This window comes from Lepisma saccharinum, chromosome 3 (assembly GCF_977018435.1).
Source record: "Lepisma saccharinum chromosome 3, izLepSacc3.1, whole genome shotgun sequence".
NCBI classification, from domain to species: domain Eukaryota; kingdom Metazoa; phylum Arthropoda; class Insecta; order Zygentoma; family Lepismatidae; genus Lepisma; species Lepisma saccharinum.
The window spans coordinates 20,133,470-20,152,969 of record NC_139231.1 but is presented as its reverse complement, the minus strand read 5'-3'; the positions used below and the strand labels follow the sequence as shown (position 1 = coordinate 20,152,969).

At 39.4% G+C, this 19,500-nt stretch overlaps 1 protein-coding gene and 1 non-coding gene across 2 annotated transcripts in view; both read right to left on the bottom strand.

Moving 5' to 3' along the window:
- Nucleotides 1-13,300, bottom strand: part of Mgtor (nuclear basket protein megator) — a 362,060-nt gene extending 348,760 nt beyond the window's left edge. The window contains exon 1 of the mRNA XM_083118344.1: nt 13,069-13,300. Coding sequence (XP_082974470.1) covers nt 13,069-13,207 — 139 coding nt within the window. The 5' untranslated portion in view covers nt 13,208-13,300. The remainder of the gene's footprint in view (nt 1-13,068) is intronic.
- TRNAS-GGA (transfer RNA serine (anticodon GGA)) lies at nt 6,995-7,065 on the bottom strand. The gene has a single exon. It is a non-coding gene; the product is annotated as a tRNA-Ser (tRNA).
- Nucleotides 13,301-19,500: the final 6,200 nt, after the last annotated feature.

Here is a 19,500-nt window from a genome sequence, read left to right as displayed (position 1 = left end):
GTTTACGTCCATTAGCTGTCAATAATTTTGGCTGCTAAAACTTACATAGACAAATTTCATTGTTGGTTTTCATACGTTGAAATGGTATAAAATTGTATTCGTCAGCAACGTCAAAATGATCTAAATGATAATCTTTCAAATTATTTTCACACGTAATAATTGACGGTATCAATGAGCATGGTGTGATCGATTTTAAGGAAAAAGACAGCGGTCACATCAGTTGATATTCACGTATTAATACGCCATTGTTTGGCATGTTGGTAAGGTGCAGAATGTAGCTTACACAAAATGTTGTGTTATGTGTTCGTCGTAATTCAAAATAAAATCCAGCAGATCTTATTTCTGCAATTGTTTTAGTTAATAAATGCTCATAAATCAACTCTCTAGTGTGAATATTATTAATTTACAGATTTCAATTCATGTAAGATAATCATGTGCATACTAATGTCAGTGATCTCTTACAGGTGGGGGGTTCACTTCTTACTGGTCACTCGTGCATGAATAATAACTCAAGAAATTGTTACTTACTTTTACCTTAGCGTATTCGTTATCGGGAAAGAATTTAAATTAAGTTCATCTTTCGGGTGCGTCAATAAGTCAACGGAGATGGGTTCATTTTAATATACAGGGTGGACAGGTGACAGCGGAATTTAGTATAAAGCATAAGTTCATTTCTGCTGCGGTTTTATACTTCTTGAGGTCAATAATGGTGAACATAAACTTTTAGGATAATTTTGGTCAAGATTCTTTAGTTTGTTTAAGCTTAATTGTTGTAATTCTTTAACACGGCTACCAGCGTTACCGATGAGATGGGTGGGGTCACGTGTGAGAATTTGGTGTGATTTCAGGGTTTTGTAATTGAGATGTCATCTAAATTGTTCACATTAACTTAATATACCTACCCACCAGGCATTGACATTCTGATTGGGAGTTCTCACCTCTCAGGGTTCGTCACACATTAACATCAAAATTAAACACCATACGGCAATACACTTTTTTTTTTTAGGTGGGTGTCCTGTCCTTCCAATCGGCATTTCTTTGAGTGACAAATTTTCAGTAAAAAAAAGTCCAACCGGCGCGTTATTATCTATCTCTCAAGACTGGAGTCCATTGGTATTTCTTTGTAGCAGATTGCAATTGAAGGGCTCGGGTGTAAAACATGGTAAGTGACATTTTGGTCATTTCTGAGTTCATTGAGAAAAAAGGTTATTAGACACTATATTGTAGATAAATTGTTTTCATGTTGTGTTTTCAATTTCAGAAGGCTTCACTTGAGTCCAATGCAAATTGTATGACATGGCAATTTCACTCGAAAATTGAAGGATGGCACATTTTACTTTGTAACTCAAAAATGACCAAAATGTCACTTACCATGTTTTACACCCATGCCCTTCAATTGACCTTGTGATGCTAGGTCACCATCTACAATATAGAGGTCCGGTTCAACCCCCAAAACTGAAATGATAAGTGTGCTTGAGTATATAACTCGCGTTATATGAAATGTGAGCGACTCTTACATAGAACCTTAGCCTAGTGAAGCCAGGCTTTTGGGTCTGAAGGAGCATCTACATCAAATTGGGGGGAGGGGGGTAGCTAACTATTGTGAATCTCGATTTTCTTTCCACTAAGGGGCCCCAATATTATACTTGCAGGGTGGGGAATTACTGTGATACGCCACTGCGTAATTGCTGATATACATGTGGTGGGGGGGAATTACTGTGATACGCCACTGCGTAACATTGCTGATATACATGTTTCTTAATCTACGAAAATGTAACCTAGTCAAATATGAGCATAATTGAAAGCTCTCCCAAGACATGTTAAACCCGTCTGTTTTCTACTAGTGTACCAAAATGTGCACCGTGGCACCCTGGATGGCTTAGTGAAATGTTCCAATGTTTATTGGTTGCTGTGATAAAAAGCAAGTATCGTGTAAAATTCAACGTGGAACAGGAAATGTGTGTTCACCTTCATACCAAGATTTAAGAAGATATGCATAAGATCAGACTCACCTGTCTCACTAAATACAATTGTAAATTCAATCAATGATATGATTGTTCAAAATATTACATAGTGCTTTTTACATATGTTCCTGAATTTGAAATATGTGTTTCTTTTTTAACTTAAGACAAGCAACCTAACCACACTAACTGAGCATTGCAAGTGTTAGATAGCCTGTGTTCTGACTTGGGTGCTGTGGAAAAATCTTGAAACACAAAGGGCACCTTGAAACGAAAGAGTTTGGGAACCCCTGCTCTACTATCTTTAAACATGGTGAATTTCTATTTGTTTTGTATGTTTCTGCACGTGTGCGCGTGCGCACACACTCACACTCACACACACACACACACACACACACACACACACACACACAGATATATATATATATATTTCTCTCCTTTTCTTTTTCTCTAAAGTGGGCATCCAACTCCAGATATTCCTGAATTGTGCCAGCAGTGAAGGGCTTCAAATGTAACCAACTTTCAAACTGCGGGAAGTTCGAATGGATGTGTGCAGTGGCGGCAATTGGGTTCCAAAAGATTTAGAATAATGCGGGGGCAAAAGTGGTGAAAAGTAGGGGGGCAGTTGCCCCCCACAAATTGCCTCCACTTGTTGTGTGGATACCAAAAGCTTCAAAAACTTTATTGTTGGCATTGTTTACTATTTTTCTACTGGAAAACTATGTGGTGCCAAAGTGGATTTGTGAATAGGTACTGCAATATGAGAAAATTGTTTCAATCATCCACAATCGTCTACTGAATTAAATACTTTTGACAACAGACCAAATGAAGTTCGAATAAATGAACAACTGCGACAGGACATTCATCTTTCCCCTTAGACGTTAAGAAAACACTATCAGGTATAGTGCTAATCTTTTTAAAGTACGGGGTGGTCCAAAAGTAGGTATAAAGTATATACCACTGTCAGTCGGACTGGCATTATTGTTTGTAAGTTCATTAGCCTTTTCAGATATCTTGAGGTAACGGTCCAAATTTTCTTCTAGCAGGAAGACTAATTATCATAGAATTTTGGCAATCATAGGCGCAGAAATTTTAACCTTCCATATAGTAATGAGCACAGCTTGGATTTCGAAAAAGTTATTTATGTTGAGAGCTGACAACTCTGCACTGTAAAAAGACATGTCAAGAAACAGCAATATGAAGCCATGGATGTTCCCAACGTAAAATATTCCGGAGGTAAAATAGTCCCCCATTCGGATCTCTGGGCGGGGACTACTTTGGGAGGTCCCTGGACTAAGGATAAGATCTACATTAGGAATAAGGATATTAAATTAGGCAACTGGAATGTTCTGAGCCTTTACTGGCCTGGGGCATTTCAGTGTTTCAGTGTACAGTTAATGAGATAGTTAAGTATAAATTAGATGTAGTAGCTGTCCAGGAAGTTAGGTGGCCAGGAGAAGGGAATTGTAAAACTAAAAATTATACTTTTTTCTATGGTGGTACTGAAAATCATAATTTTGGAACAGGTTTTTTCATAAATAATAGAATTATCTTAAAACAGTAGAATTTATTAATGATAGGATATCATATGCAGTTTTACAGGGTAGGAGGTGTAAAATTATTTTCATAAACATACATGCACCAACGGAAGATAAAGATGAATTTTATGCAGAGTTAGAATAGGTCTTTGATAAATTTTGTCAGTATGATATGAAATTTCTGTTAGGTGACTGTAATGCACAGATTGGCAAAGAAGAGACATTTTAACACCCGACGATTGGTAAAGAAAGTCTTCATGAATTACAGGGTCTGTATTTTAAGTAATGAGAATATTTTTTTTTCTGCCGCTGGCATCCGTTGAGGCATGATCACGCGTAGCGTGGACGTCTGCAAATTAGTGTGTGCAAGAGCAAAATGCAGCAAAGCATGGAACAGCGGTACGCGATCAAATTTTGTGTGCGCCTTGGAAAATCTGGTGCAGCAACGCTGGAAATGATTCGGCAAGCGTACGGCAGTGACAGTTTATCACAAGCGCAAGTGTTTCAGTGGCACAAAATGTTCAAAGAAGGCCGGGCGAGCGTGGAGGACGAACCCCACGCAGGGTGCCCGTTAACCTCAAAAACCAGAGACAACGAACAGCGTGTGCGAGATTTGCTGAACGCGGACAGGCGTGTCAGTGTGCGGTTTATCGCGGATACGCTGGGCCTCGATAAAATGGTTGTTCACAAAATCATCACCGAGGATCTTGGGATGAGAAAAATTTGTGCCAAGCTCGTCCCGAAAGTTTTGACAAACGAGCAATTGCACAACCACGCGGTCATGTCGCAAGATCTTCTGGAACGCATTGAAGACAACCTGCAGTTTTTTGACAATGTCATTACCGGAGATGAAAGTTGGATCTTAGAGTACGATCCCGAAACAAAACGGCAGAGCACCGCATGGCACACTCCGCAGTCGCCTAGACCAAACAAGGCTCGCATGTCCAAGTCCAGAATCAAAGCATTGCTGATTGTGTTTTTCGACAAGAAAGGTGTGGTCCACGCGGAATTTGTGCCTGCAGAATGAACAGTCAATGGCTCCTTCTACATGGAGGTGTTAAAAAGGTTGAAGAGACGGGTCAACCGAGTGCGACCAGAAATTGCCGCCGATTGGAAGCTCCATCATGACAATGCGCCATGTCACACGTGCTTCGTGGTTAGAGAGTTCCTGACGAAATCTGGCATCACAACGATTCCTCAGCCTCCCTACAGCCACGACCTTGCCCCTGCAGATTTTTTTCTCTTTCCCAGAGTGAAAACAGCCCTCAAAGGACACCACCACGGAACCCTGGATGTGGTCAAAGCGGATTGCACGCATGCTCTGAGGGCTATTCTAGTTGCTGACTTTCAGGGAGTGTACGACGCATGGAAAACTTGCCTGCAGAAGTGTGTTGACACTCATGGGACATACTTTGAAGACTACTAAAGGTTTGTAGCGATATCTGTCATAAATTCTGTTTTCTGGATTTATTCTCATTACTTAAAATACAGACTCTGTAAGTAATGATAATGGTATAAGATTGATTACTTTTGCAACCTAAGAATTTAATTGTGAAAAGTACCACTTTTAAACATAAAGATATACATAAATATACCTGGTCTTCTCCAGATGGTAAAACTCATAATCAGATAGATCATATTCTCATTGATAAGAGAAGGCATACTAGTATAATTGACGTTCATACACATAGGGGTGCTGACTGTGCCAGTGACCATTATTTAGTAATTGCTAAATTAAGAGAGAGAGACTCGCAGTGATAAATCATAAGCAACAAAATCTAAAAGTTCTAAAATTTAATACAGGAAAATTTGCTGATGAAAGAATTAAGAAAGATTACCAAATTAAACTGTTCAATAGATTCGATGTTTTGCAGGATTTAAATGATGATGAAAATATAAATGAAACAGATGTAAATAAGAATTGGGGCACATACGTAATGCAATAGAATCAGCAGCTAAAGAAAGTATAGGATACCATAAACTAAGAAAAAGTAAGCCATGGTTTGATAATGAATGTCATAATCTAATAGAAATAAGAAATCAAGCTAGACTTAGGTGGTTAAATAACTCTGATGATACAAATCTAAGCAATTATAATAGAATAAAGCGACAAGCTAACCTGCACATTAGAAGTAAAAAAAAAAGGAGATTACTTGAAAAGCAAAATTAACGAAATTGAAACAAACAGCAAAAACAAAAATATCAGACATTTATATAAAGGTGTAAATGAATTTAGAAAGGGGTGGCAACCTAAAGTAAACTTGATAAAAGATGAAGATGGTGATTTTCTAGCTGACCCAAGCGATATTCTAAATAGATGGAAGTTAGGTTCTGGAACTAAAGGTTCTGCTGTGTGTACTTCATTTACTTCTGATTTATCTCCTACATGAACATTTAAAAGGTCACCAAACTACTTTAAAATGTTCATGTAGGAGATGAATCAGAAGTAAATTAAGTACACAAAGCAGAACCTTTAGTTCCAGAACCTAACTTGACTGAAGTTAAAGATGCTATTAAAAGGCTAAAGAATAACAAATCACCTGGCATTGATTTTATACCAGCTGAGTTAATTAAATATGGTGGAAATTCCTTAATATGTCAAATTCATAAATTAATTTGTTTAATATGGAATAAAGAAGAAATCCCTCAACAGTGGAAAGAATCCATAATTGTTCCTGTGTTTAAAAAAGGTGATAAAATGAACTGCAATAATTACCGTGGTATTTCTCTACTTTCAACAACATATAAATATTATCTATCATTCTTTTATCAAGACTAACCCTATATGCTAATGAAATTAAAGGTGATTATCAATGTGGATTTAAACGTAACAGATAAACTACAGATCAAATTTTTCACATTAGACAGACACTTGACAAAAAGTGGGAATATAAGCAAAAAGTCCATCAGCTATTCATTGATTTCATAAAAAGCATATGATTCGGTCAAAAGAGATAAATTATATAATATATTAGTAGAGAAAGTAAAATTCTTGTGGGAATTAAAGTGTGTGACAAATTTACAATTCATGATGGGTTAAAACAAGGAGATGCATTATCTACATTGCTCTTTAATTTTGACTTAGAATATGCTGTTAGGAAGGTAAAAGAAACTAAAGAAGGACTAAAATTAAATGGTGTGACTCAGTTGTTAGTATATGCAGATGATGTAGATTTATTAGGGGATGATATAAATACAATTAAGAATAATGCTAAAATATTTTTCAAAACTGCTAAAGAGATAGGTTTGAAAGTTAACAAAGAGAAAAATAAATATATGCTTACAGGCCGAAACCAAGTGTTAGGTAATAATCAAAATCTAATTATTGATAACAACTCGTTTGAACCAGTTTCCAAATTCAAATACTTAGGAGTAATATTAACAAGTGAAAATTATATTAAAGTGGAAATAAAAAGTAGGCTTAATTAAGGAAATGCATGTTACTTCTCTCTTCATAAACTTTTGTCTTCTCTGTGGATTTTCAGCAAAAAATGCAGGCTCGACCAGGACTCGAACCCGGGTCTCTGGCAATCCGTGCCATTGCTCTACCACTGAGCTACCGAGCCAGCCTGGCTTCCCCTGCATTTTCGCTGGCGCTGTTTTACCTGTGTGAAATCGTCTCTGCATTTTTCGCTGAAAATCTACATAGTACATCTCCTGTGTGTGCCTAATTTAATGGATTGACATCTCTACGCTGGGAGGAACCAGGCAACGTCGACGTCTATAGTGTTTCAAAGGCAACAGATCCCTTTGCAGTAGCACTTGCAGAGACGATTTCACACAGGTAAAACAGCAAGCAAAGTTAAAATTTTGTTCGTAAAACAATGAACAGAATGTCCAAAAAAAAAAAAATCCATTTGCTAGTATTTTTTGGGTTTCGAAGGTTGGAAACCCTTAATACCGAATGAAAATCGACAAAAGACAAGCACGACACGCAATGATCTATGAAGGTGTATGCGCCATATTGTGTCTTAGACAAGCAAAAAAATAAAAGAAAGAAGTATTCGTAATGTGAAAAATTGAAACTACTTTCATCAAAAAAACGTGAATACACCTTAAAGAATATTCCGCGAAGCAGATACGTAAGTACGAATGTTAAAAATGACAAAACAAAGAAGTTACACGTGTTTGTGGATAGTAAATTTTTACCAAATAAAGCCCCTAAATGCATTCTACTAAGGTTCCGATTTACTTCTGGGTAATGGTTCCCATTGTTTTAAGATTTTTTTCAAATTCTTTTAGCAGAAAGACTAATTATCGTAGAATTTTGGAAATGATTCTCTCACGAAATTTGAACCTTCCTTAAAGTAATGAGCACTCTTCGGATTTTGAAAAGAATTTATTTATGTTAAAAAAAATAACAAAAATTACCTTCTGCCAGCATGCACGCTTCCCATGGCCAAGGTTCTCTCCGTTGACAAGCGACAGCATATATTGAACACATTTTAAATAATTGCTAAAACTCCGCAGTATGTGTTAACAGACTTAAATCAAAATCGAACCATGTAAAAATCGCATTTGTAGCATCATGAAATGGGCCTGTCTATATATTCTAGAGGGGACAATTTTTCACTTTGTTAATTTGTAAAACCACAATATTATTTCTTTTTATAATTACGAGGTGCATCCAGAAAGTAAGTTTTCCTATTTTTTTTAAAAAAAAAAACCAACACAGTTTCAGGAAACTATTTATTGGCAACAGGTACAGCAAAGGTTCAGCTATTTTTCAACATAGCAACCACCAGAATTGAGACACTTGTTGCATCGTGGTATCAACTTTTGGATCCCACTGTCGTAGAACTCTGCCGCCTGTGAATGGAACCAGCGTGTGACAGACGTCTTCAGCTCTTCGTCGTTGCCAAAACGCTCACCGGAGGACAGGAATTTCTTGAGGTGCAAGAAAATGTGAAAATCGCTGGGAGCCAGATCAGGACTGTAAAGTGGATGATCAAACAACTCCCAGCCAAATTCAGTCAAAACAGCTGCTGTGCGCCGAGCCGTATGTGGCATTGTCATGGAGGAGCTTTCATCTTTCCCCTTAGACGTTAAGAAAACACTATCAGGTATAGTGCTAATCTTTTTAAAGTACGGGGTGGTCCAAAAGTAGGTATAAAGTATATACCACTGTCAGTCGGACTGGCATAATTGTTTGTAAGTTCATTAGCCTTTTCAGATATCTTGAGGTAACGGTCCAAATTTTCTTCTAGCAGGAAGACTAATTATCATAGAATTTTGGCAATCATAGGCGCAGAAATTTTAACCTTCCATATAGTAAAGTGGATGATCAAACAACTCCCGGCCAAATTCCGTCAAAACAGCTGCTGTGCGCCGAGCCGTATGTGGCATTGTCATGGAGGAGCACAACACCTGCAGTAAGCATGCCACGCCTCTTGTTTTGAATGGCACGTCGCAATTTCCTTAGTGTTTCACAGTAATGGTCAGCGTTCACCGTTTCACCTCTGGGGAGGAAGTCAATGAGCAAAATGCCCTTCCTGTCCCAAAACATGGTGCAGATCACTTCCTGTACCGACAGCGTCTGTTTGAATTTCTTCTTGAAAGGAGATCCACTATGCCGCCAATGCATTGACTGCTGCTTGGTTTCCGGGGTGAAGTGTGAAATCCACGTCTCATCGCCCGTGACGATCCTGTCGAGGAAATCATCGCCGTCATCATGGTACCGTTGCAGGAATGTCAGTGCTGCTCCTGAACGTTTCATTTTGTGTTCGGGTGTCAGGTTTTTCGGCACCCACCTGGCACACAATTTTTTGAACAGCAGGCGCTGCGTGACAATCTCATGCAACACGGATCGCGATATCTGCAGAAAAAGGCTACTCAACTCTGTAATCGTGAAGCGACGGTTCTCTACAATGCACTGCTGCACCAGCTCAACCAGATCATCAGTGATGAGGGATGGACACCCACTGCGCTATTCATCATGGACACTTTGACGACCTTCCGAAAACTGCCGACACCAGCGACGCACCATCTGCTTACTCATAATGTTCGGCCCATAGACCTCACAGAGCTGACGATGAATGTCAATTGGCGCAATGCTTTGTGCATTCAGGAACTTTATCACCAACCGAACCTCGCATGCGGCGGGAGAAGGAATACGAGCTTCCATTTCGGACGGTAAAAATTTACTATCCTTCGGACACCCCTATTTTTTTCGTTTAGTCAATTTTTGACATTCTAACTTACGTATGTGCTTCGCGGAACATTCCTGAAGGTGTATTAACGTTGTTTTCATGAAATTAATTCCAATTTTTCACATTACCACTACTTCTTGCCTCAGACACAATATGCCGAGTGCACCTTCCCACATAATCACGCGTCGTGCTTGTCTTTTGTCAAATTTTTGACATTCGTACTTACGTATCTGCCTCGCGGAACATTCCTGAAGGTTTATTGACGTTGCTTTGATCAAACTAATAGCAATTTTTCACACTACGAGTACTTCTTTCTCCTACCTTTCCGCTGCCTCACACACAACATGGCGCGGATACCGTCGTAAATAATGACGCGTCGGGATGACGCATCGGCCTTCTCTTTTCTTGATTTTCAATTGTTATGCAGTGTTTCAACCTTCGGAACCCAAGAAATGCCCGACAACAAATTTTAAGGAGCGATTTTACAATACTGGGAATTTCTTCATTTTGTTTGAAATTCGGTATACTCACCAATTTTGGCCCCGTAATCACGTATCTGCAGTTAAAATTTGGCGCTCACACGTGGAAATAGCAAAATAATCTTAATTAAGTTCTTATTTCCACACCCTCGATTTCCGAATTTCCCGCCGGTTCCGGGCTCCGCCCCTGGGGTAATTGACCTACCGCCCCCAACCGCTATCGCAGCCCCACCTGTTTCTATAGACTCCCTGTTAAGGGCATGTTAGAAATTGGCCGGATTCACCTGCCCCCAAATAAACGCCACATTTAAGTTCTTATTTCCACACCCTCGATTTCCGAATTTCCCGCCGGTTCCGGGCTCCACCCCTGGGGTAATTGACCTACCACCCCCAACCGCTATCGCGGCCCCACCTGTTTCTATAGACTCCCTGTTAAGGACATGTTAGAAATTGGCCGGATTCACCTGCCCCCAAATAAACGCCAAATTTATACGTGAGCGCCAAATTTTAAGTGCAGATTCGTGATTACGAGGCCCAAAATCAGAAACTTCACTTAATCCTCCACACCCGGTACAAACTTAATCACACATCCAGCAAACGTCATTCTTCTACATCCCGTTTCACGTTCTAACGCTATACCTGCCGCAAAATTAGTTTGGTATTGAGAGCTGAAGGAACACGCGTCACGGTGTTGCCATATCATGCGGTACAGTACGCCCTGCAGCCGTCTGACGCTGTGTTGAGGAAAACGTGTTATGAAAAGGAACAACAATGATGAAATGTGTTATTGTTTTTCGAGGAAAATGGAATAACAACGATGACAACAATGATGAATGTGTTATTGTTTTTTCTATTCATTTCCATCTCCCTTACAACATGAACGAATTAATGAAACGAGCATTGTTTACAGGTTACCTTTTCAATCCATTCTGTATACACACATTCAATAATCATTTCTTTCCGAAGTCGCCGTTAAAGTCTGCCCGTCTTTCAATTGTACCGCAACTGAAGTGCACAAAGTCCAGTTGGTGGGGCGTCTGACTTTCACGCGGGAGACCCGCGGTGGTTTGTGGAACTTTTTCAAATATCCCGAGCGGCTCCGGGGTCGACTCAGCCCAAGTGAGTACCTGGGGCAAACCTGTGGTAAAGGCGGTTGGTGAACCACATCACCGCATCACCTCCATAATATGGCCTAGGTCGAGGTCGAGAATGTGTGGAGCTCTACCTCCACATCTCCATATGCCTCCATAGTTTACTTTGGGTCCATTATTTTTTTTTTTTTGTATGAGAATCCCAGATATTTTATGACTGTCCTTAAAGATGTTTCCCCACCTTGAAAAAATATCGAATCTTTCAACGAAACGCGCAGTTTCCCAACAGTGGGATGATCTTTCCTCCTATAATAAGAGTAAATATGGCGAGAATAGCATCTTGCTGAAAAGTATCTAAATTTGTCACGCGTTTACTGATATTCCTATTCTTTCCTGGGGTTTCCAATTTTGAAGCCTCGCATTTATTTATTTATTTGTTTCTACCACATTATATTTTTCTTTCCCTATGGTAACAATAGTGTTCTTAGACACGCCGAAAGCAGCAGCAGTCCTGTCCAGAACTTTGTTTACAGAAATGATTGGACCCCCATTGTTTTTCTCTTGCTCAAATTATTTGCGCTCAGAACAAACCATCTCCCGCGTTTGTCCTTTGAGAAGAATTCCTTTTCTTTTAGTGCATGGCCTCTTTGGTACATTGTCATCTCGAGTATTGCCTCCTGTGCTTGACATTCTTCACACAAGCTCACGACTCACTCAAGAACACAGAAAATTACGTACAAAAAATAACACACTAAAACAACACGCTATATACAACAAAGAATACTCTAAATTCAATAAACACTAAACAAACGGACTGGTTAAAATATCACAGTAACGCAACGCAACAAACAAACAACACGTCCTCTCCCAACAACATGAAATCTGATCGCAGGAAGAATCGGCCGATAAGCGGCAACACCGAGAAAAACTTTTTCTGTTGCTAGGTAACCAGGGCCTGGGTGAAGCACTGGGAAGATTTTGATTGGCTCGCATGCCAGCAACCCACCCTCCCGCACTGACGTAGACCCGATTTCAACACGTGGTTCTCAAGTGTCAATACCAAACTAATTTTGCGGCAGGTATAGTCGCGAACGCAGACAGTTCGAAACACTGCATACCAACAAAACACAATCACGACCCGTCATGATAGTCACGACGGTGTACGAAGGTGATGGTGTACGAACGTGATGGTGTCTGAAGATGTACGCGCCAAACGCTATCTCCGTCGGAGAATTAATTTTCAACGAACAACATAAATTTCAGCTCTGAAACATTCCCAAATCACACAAAACACCTTCCCGATGTTCGACAATGCTACAGAAACTTATTACGGTAAGTAGTTTCTTCTGTAAAAATAAATATATGTGTCCGAAGGATGGTAAACTAGTACCATACAGGAGAAAGTACTTACGGAATTGAGTTTGTGTAATTTCGGAAGGTCATATAAGTGTTTTCTCGCATTTCTCAATGTATTTGGCCGCTAAATCATGTATTTTTCTATAATAATGTCCGTCCGATGCACGAAAGCTGTTGCTTGCTACAATGTCATGATAAGATTCAGGTCATAATTTTTGCTGGTGAAAATAGCCTCATATGCTGTTCCCATCACATGGTGAAAGTAGTCGCGGACATTAAATTGATGATGCCTATGCCAGGACTCGAAACTGGGACAGTAAGAAACGAGATTGCGAGAACAGAGTTTCAACATTGCACGTGCTACCATTAATTAGTAGCAAAGTACTGCATCAGAAACATATACTTTCATACTAAAATTTCCCCAGAAAAGAGGCGATTAATGACAAAACTTAGTCCATAAAATCTTGTCCAAAACGAACAAGATGCACACTTACCATTCCTACTACGCAAATCCTCACTTTCTTTGTTTATGTTCTCTAAATGAGTTTCTAATTTCTTCACTCCGTCTTGGGACAACTTCTCTATATCATTCGATGATAATACTTGAGATAAAAGATTACTCGTGACAGGCATTTTCTAGTATCAAACTTAGGTTTCCTTGGCTATAAAACTTCTATCACATCGCAGGTAAACTCAATTTTCATAAGCTACGCCGGGTTGTAGCAGGAAATCACCGTTTGTACGGAAAACTCTAATTGTCCATGACAAAAGTGAGTCAAACAAACTTGTCTGAAAATATATGTAAAGACTGAACTTAATTTTTAAAGCTTACTATAACTGTACATGTTCAAAGATAACTACTGTATAAAATGACAGAACGTAACTTTCGCTTTTGCAAGTTTCATCTTAGTTCAAAATGGGACGTATTGAAACACCTGTACAACTACCACCATTACAACGCGTTCGTAATTCCATCCCGTTTGAGTGATGAAAACATCAACCATCACCAGAAACCTCAATGCAGTTGGTTTTTCCACCGAAGAGTTGTTTCAAATGGTGGCAAGTAGGGATGTGCTGGATCATGAAAAGTCGAGGCCGGGATTTGCCAAAAAAGAAAAAAAATTGGATGGTAGTGTCTGCTTGCACATTCTTTCGCTGCTAACCTCAAAAGAGACATGCACGTGGCAGCAGATTCGGTCTTTGTTTTATTGTGATTTCATCATGCTATGTATGCAATGGACATTTCCACTCAATTTTTTTAAAAAAACTGCACCCTAGGAAAATGACCCCTGTAAGTTGCCGCGTTTCTCTGCGTTCAGTTTAAGGGGGAAACCAGTCTTCCAAAGTTGGGAGGCTAGCGTTGCGCTGAAAAACACACCACGCCATGTTAATACGTCACTACTCAGAGAGAGCTCGTTTGTCGTCTGCTTCGAGCGTCCAGTTTACTGGGGGTAGTCCACGGAGAGCCAACGTGCACAGCAGTTTTGCAAATCTGTGTAGAGTTAAATAATGGAAGAAGGAACGGTAATGGAAGGGAAAGCTATGCTTTATAATGGTCATTCTTCTATTAAATATCCCTGCTGCTCACGTGAATGATAAACAAAAGAGTTATGCTGCGTGCGTGTTTTCATTAAGTAACGAGAAAACTATTGCTTGTAAAATTGGTTACTGACAAAATTTTCAAAAATATATTTTAAACTTATATTTATCGAAATTTACTATAAACCATATAGTGCAAAATAAAAATTTCCACGTTCTTCACTTTACTTTTTCTTTTCCATAAGGCAATTTCAGTCGGTGTTTCATTTCTGTTAAAGTTCATGTTAGCACGTAACTGAAAGTTTGTGAAAATTTCAGTGTTTTAATGTACAGCTAGCTCGTAACTGGAACTCTGGTGGTGATTATCTTTACTGGTACTTCTTCTTGCAATTACCATCCTAACTGGAAGTTGCGAAGCAACATGGCTGCCCCATGCAGCTATCGAAGTTCCACACTCCCAACTTCACTGTCAGATTAAACAAGATATGATTCATAAAAATGTTAAATTTGCACAGAAGAAGACTTCTTTTGTTTGGCAGAGCTTACCAATGTCCATGCAAATATGGAAATTAAGCAGCGTACTTGCTAGAATTCGCTTGGTGAGGTTGTGTTGGAGAATTTGTGACAAGGATATCTGTTCTACCTAACTATATGGTTGAATCTCCAAACAGTAATTTGGTGCAGTGGTTAGGTGCAGGCGTGTTGTGTTTTGTAATATGAGTTCGAATCCTGGTCACAGATCTTTTTTTTCGGTCAATTATTTATTACGTGTGTTGCCTTCAATTCATGCTTTATTGTTAAACGATCTTCTCGAAAAAAATATTACAGTAAGTTTTAAAATTATTATTACTCGTACCTTTATATTTTTAGAACTTGACCTACAACAAACATGCATAGAGAGGTGCAAATCATGCAGTCAAATGTACAATATCTACATATTAATAATGTTTATATCAGCAGACAGATATTATTAATGTTTCGACCTTTGAGTTCTTCACGCTTCTTCTACAAGAAAGTATGTGCGATTGCGCATCATAACAGCATTTCCCCCACACGGAATTGACTTTTATTAGAAGAAAACCAAATCTGTAGTGCTTGTTTTCGTTAATTTATTTCGTAAGTTCTATATTTGAACGCCAGGCTGTTTGAAACTATACTAATAGATGGCGAGCAGATCGATTCCCTATTTTCCGCACTTCAACATTACCAATATAGTATTTTCGAGTACAAACTCACGATTCGGTAACTCCCTGTTAATTTCACATTGAAAAAACCGGTGCTGGTTAAGAGTGGCGATTATCTCCAACTGGCAGGTAATTAACAGAAAGAATAACTGTACATTGAAAAACCGGCCCTGAGAAGATTACATCAGTTGCACAGTACATTTGAAAGCTAAGTTTATGTGTAATTATTACAAGGAAATAATGTATTGTATATATCATTATATCACATACTGAAATATATTTTGAATTTTGTACTGCGAAAAAAGCTGCTTCATTTCTTTCCCCGAACGCATTAATTAATTGGTTCACAACTTCATCACTAGGGATCCTATCGAGACGAGACATGGCAGTCTTGTAAATGCCTCGTTGACAGTCTCGTCTCGATTTCGGAGGGCAATTCTCGTTCTTGTGTCAAGTCTCGAAAAATAGAATTGACAACTTATGCAAAGGCTTATCGTACAAACTTTCACAGTGCATAGAGATCATAAAGATAAATCAACTTTTCTTAAATATTTTTTTGTTTGTTTGTTTGACTCCTCTTTTCAACGCTACGAGCCTTCTAAAACTGGATATTATCCTGCTTATATGTGTATATGCAAACCAAACTGCCGATTCAGAATTACCACGAATGAACTGGCGTTGTAATTATTATACACAAAATTCATGATTTAACTGAGGAACTCACATGTTCCAGGTTTGACTCTCGAGCTGGGCATGACTGTTCCTTTGTGAATATCCTTTCATTGAACTGGAAGTTGTTTAGTGGAGGAGGGGGGTTTGCTCGAGCCTTTGGGGACAGTAGGCCTAAGGGGATACTTCTATTGTTAACGTTAGTGTTGCTCACAAGAAGAGACATTTCTCGTCTCATCTCATTAAAGGAGACGGAAAAAGTGAATGTTTCGAAATGAGACGGGCAGGTTAGGCGATACTTAGATTGTGCTGGTTGGTGTTGGTGGCAGTGGGGGTGGGGGAGTTTATCCTGCACCCCGACTTCGAATACTGCTCGTAGTCATTGTCGCGATTACCCAAAAGTGGGAAGAAATGTGACATTAGAGAAGATACATACCAACAATTAAACAATATGACGGAAAAGCGACGTAAAAGTAGGATAAATACATAAATTTGCCATATATAATATATTAACTGAAGAAAACTGTCGTTTACTACAGGAAATTTAAAAACTCCGCGTAAATTTTTTTGTTACCATATCACCTCTTATATGAAGATATTTGCGTGTAAACCCGAGTGTTCTAAACGCAGGGTGAGAAATTCAGGGGCGACAGGGGGAATTTCCCCCACCAATGATCTTGTCCTAAAATTTCCCCCCACCAATTAATTTGGGATTCGAATATATTTGACTGGAATAATATCGAAAACGTACAAAAAGAACGGACAACAAACAGCCTCATCTCTAAGGACACTGAACGCAGCTATCCCCAGAACACAGAAATAAGACCGACTAGTTTTTTCTTCTCCATTTTTCATCGGCTTTCGTTAGCAACCGCGAAGTACATAAATATATTAATAAAACACGTATTAGCATTTATATGTGGATTTTATACAGGAAACTATTATCTTCTCTTAATGTCTCTTAATTTTTGTCCCTCCCTCCTAAGGCAAATCATTGTTCATAGCATCAGTAGTAGCTGCATTAAAATCTTCAATTTGTAATTACATTTTGAATGAAGGACTGTCGATATAATATATTGTATATTTTATAATTTAATTTCATTATTTAATAATTGACACATATTTAATGACATTACATATATATATATATATATATATATATATATATATATATATATATATACACACACACATAGTATGTGTGTGTATGTGTGTGTGTGTGTGTGACTGTCTGCTGCTTCCCCCACCAATCTGCAGTGATTTCGCACCCTGTCTAAACGTATTGTTATTTTAAAAATTGCGAAGAAAATATGACGAAAATAATTGTAATTCCAGAAAAGACATTTTTGTAACAATAATTTCTTGCCAGTCAGAACCTATTAGTGGCAATGAACAAGGCTGTTCACATGTTCAGCCATAGACTGTTACCTTACCAGTATTGCTTTGTCAGCCTAATGAAAACCCTCTACCGAGTGGCTGAATTATAGTAAATACCGCTATACTGTTAGGGTATAATTCATATCCAAGAAATGGAGCAGTAAGAAATGACTGTCGCTTGCACGGCCCATGCTAGTTTACGGGACGAAGAAGCCCTGCCTGCATGCATTTCTAAAGGGTGACGTCAGGCCTGTCTAGTCTGTACAGAGGACGTTTTCAAATCTGTGACGCAGGAGGCAGGGGCGGCGCCAGAAATTTTCGACCGGGTGGACAGAAGCTGTAAATTGATAGATTAGGGTGGGCAGGTATAAATGTAAGGTATATATATATATATATATATATATATATATATATATATATATATATATATATATATAAAATATATACAGGGAGTCTCATAAGTAATAGCGCAAACTGACACAGGTGAAAGAGTACACGATAATAGAAGCAAGAAAGTCTCAGTTAACATGGGTCTGCAAACGAGCCGTTTTCGAGATAATGTGTGGGAATGTATGGGTACAAGCCGTCATTTATTGCATTTTGTAAACACCCAGTGCTTTACTCCTTGCGCGGTCCGAGATTTGCTCTTTGTTTTCAAAACAGAACATTTCCGAGAGGTGGCGTTGTAATCAAACAGAACATTTCCAAGAGAGGTGGCATTGCAATGAAACAGCATATAGAGTGGTGACTTGGGCAGTGTCCGAATTGGCAAGAGCTACGTCCCGTTCTCTCCCGTTGCTCTCGCATGCCGTCGAAGTCACGTCCAAGTCGTCCGAATATACATGTCCCCTTGTAGTACGGTTGTCACTTTTCCCGCCAGGTGTCAGCCCGAACTTCACCCACAGCGCCCTGGGGCGCAGGCGCACCGTACGGAAGAAGAAAGCAGACGCCAAACAAACATCACAATGATTTCCACCTATTTACTACTCATATTAAAAATGTAACATGCTATTTCATCATTTACAATTTTTCTACATTCAGTATTATCGATAAAATGTTAAAGTATCACTGAGTTATACATCGTTTAATCAGTAAATGTTGTCTGTACAAAGTGAAAGTTGGAATATGGCTGCCAAGCGCAGGATCACAGCGAGTTCCAGCGTGCATCTGTCGCGCCTCTCTGCTCTCCCCTCCGTCTCCACGTCTGCCGCGAATTCGGGGTTCGCTGAGTCCCCGGATGGAACGGTCCTCTAGGTGACATCTGCTGCCGATTCGGACGCGGCCGTTGTATAGATACAATCAGTACACAGTCTAATCGTACTGTGGGAGTCACGTCCAGGCCCGTAGCTAGAGGGGTGGCAGAGGGGGCAGTTGCCCCACCCTGAGAGCCTGCCTTTCCTCCCTGTGAAAAATACAGAACTACAGGGGGGCAGGGGCATATATTCACACCAATCTTGGACGGAAGTCCAATCTAGGGGGGGGGGGTAAACATTGAAGTAAAGAAACATGATTAGCAGAATCTAAGAATAGCAGGACAAATGGATACTCAAGATGGAATTAATTTCCAAGAGTTTCTTGCACTTTTCTTCCAGACGGCTAAGGGCACTTGCAGGGGGCACAGAGGGGCAATTGCACCCTCGATTTCAAATTTTATAAAAATAAAAGTACATTTCGTAAAATTTTCTTGCTCGCTTCGCTCGCAAACGCAATATCTCCTATCCTTATATTCCAAGTTCAGAGCTATACCTAGGGGGCGGCGGGAGTCAGCCATGGGAGCCGCCGAAACGATCTAAATGGGAAAGAAAAGTTAACACATTCTGGTCTCACGACGGGCATAGCCCGCAGGGCACTTAAAGTCAATATGCCCGTCCTGCAGTATGCAATCGCTTTGCCGATTAACTACGGGCTATGTTCGTACTTCGTCTCATGTGCGTGTTCATTCAAGCCGCTCTGATGAAATTCCGACCGCTAGGTGACTCTGCTAAAAACTGTTTATTATGCACAGATACACAGTCACTTAAGCTATGGTACCTTACTTTGGGGTCATCAGCCTTCAATAAAAAGGTTATTAAAAATGCAAAAAATATGTGTAAGATTAATGTGTGGTCTTCCAAGCCGTGGCCACTGTAAGTTAAGTTTTGTTAGACTAGGTATTAT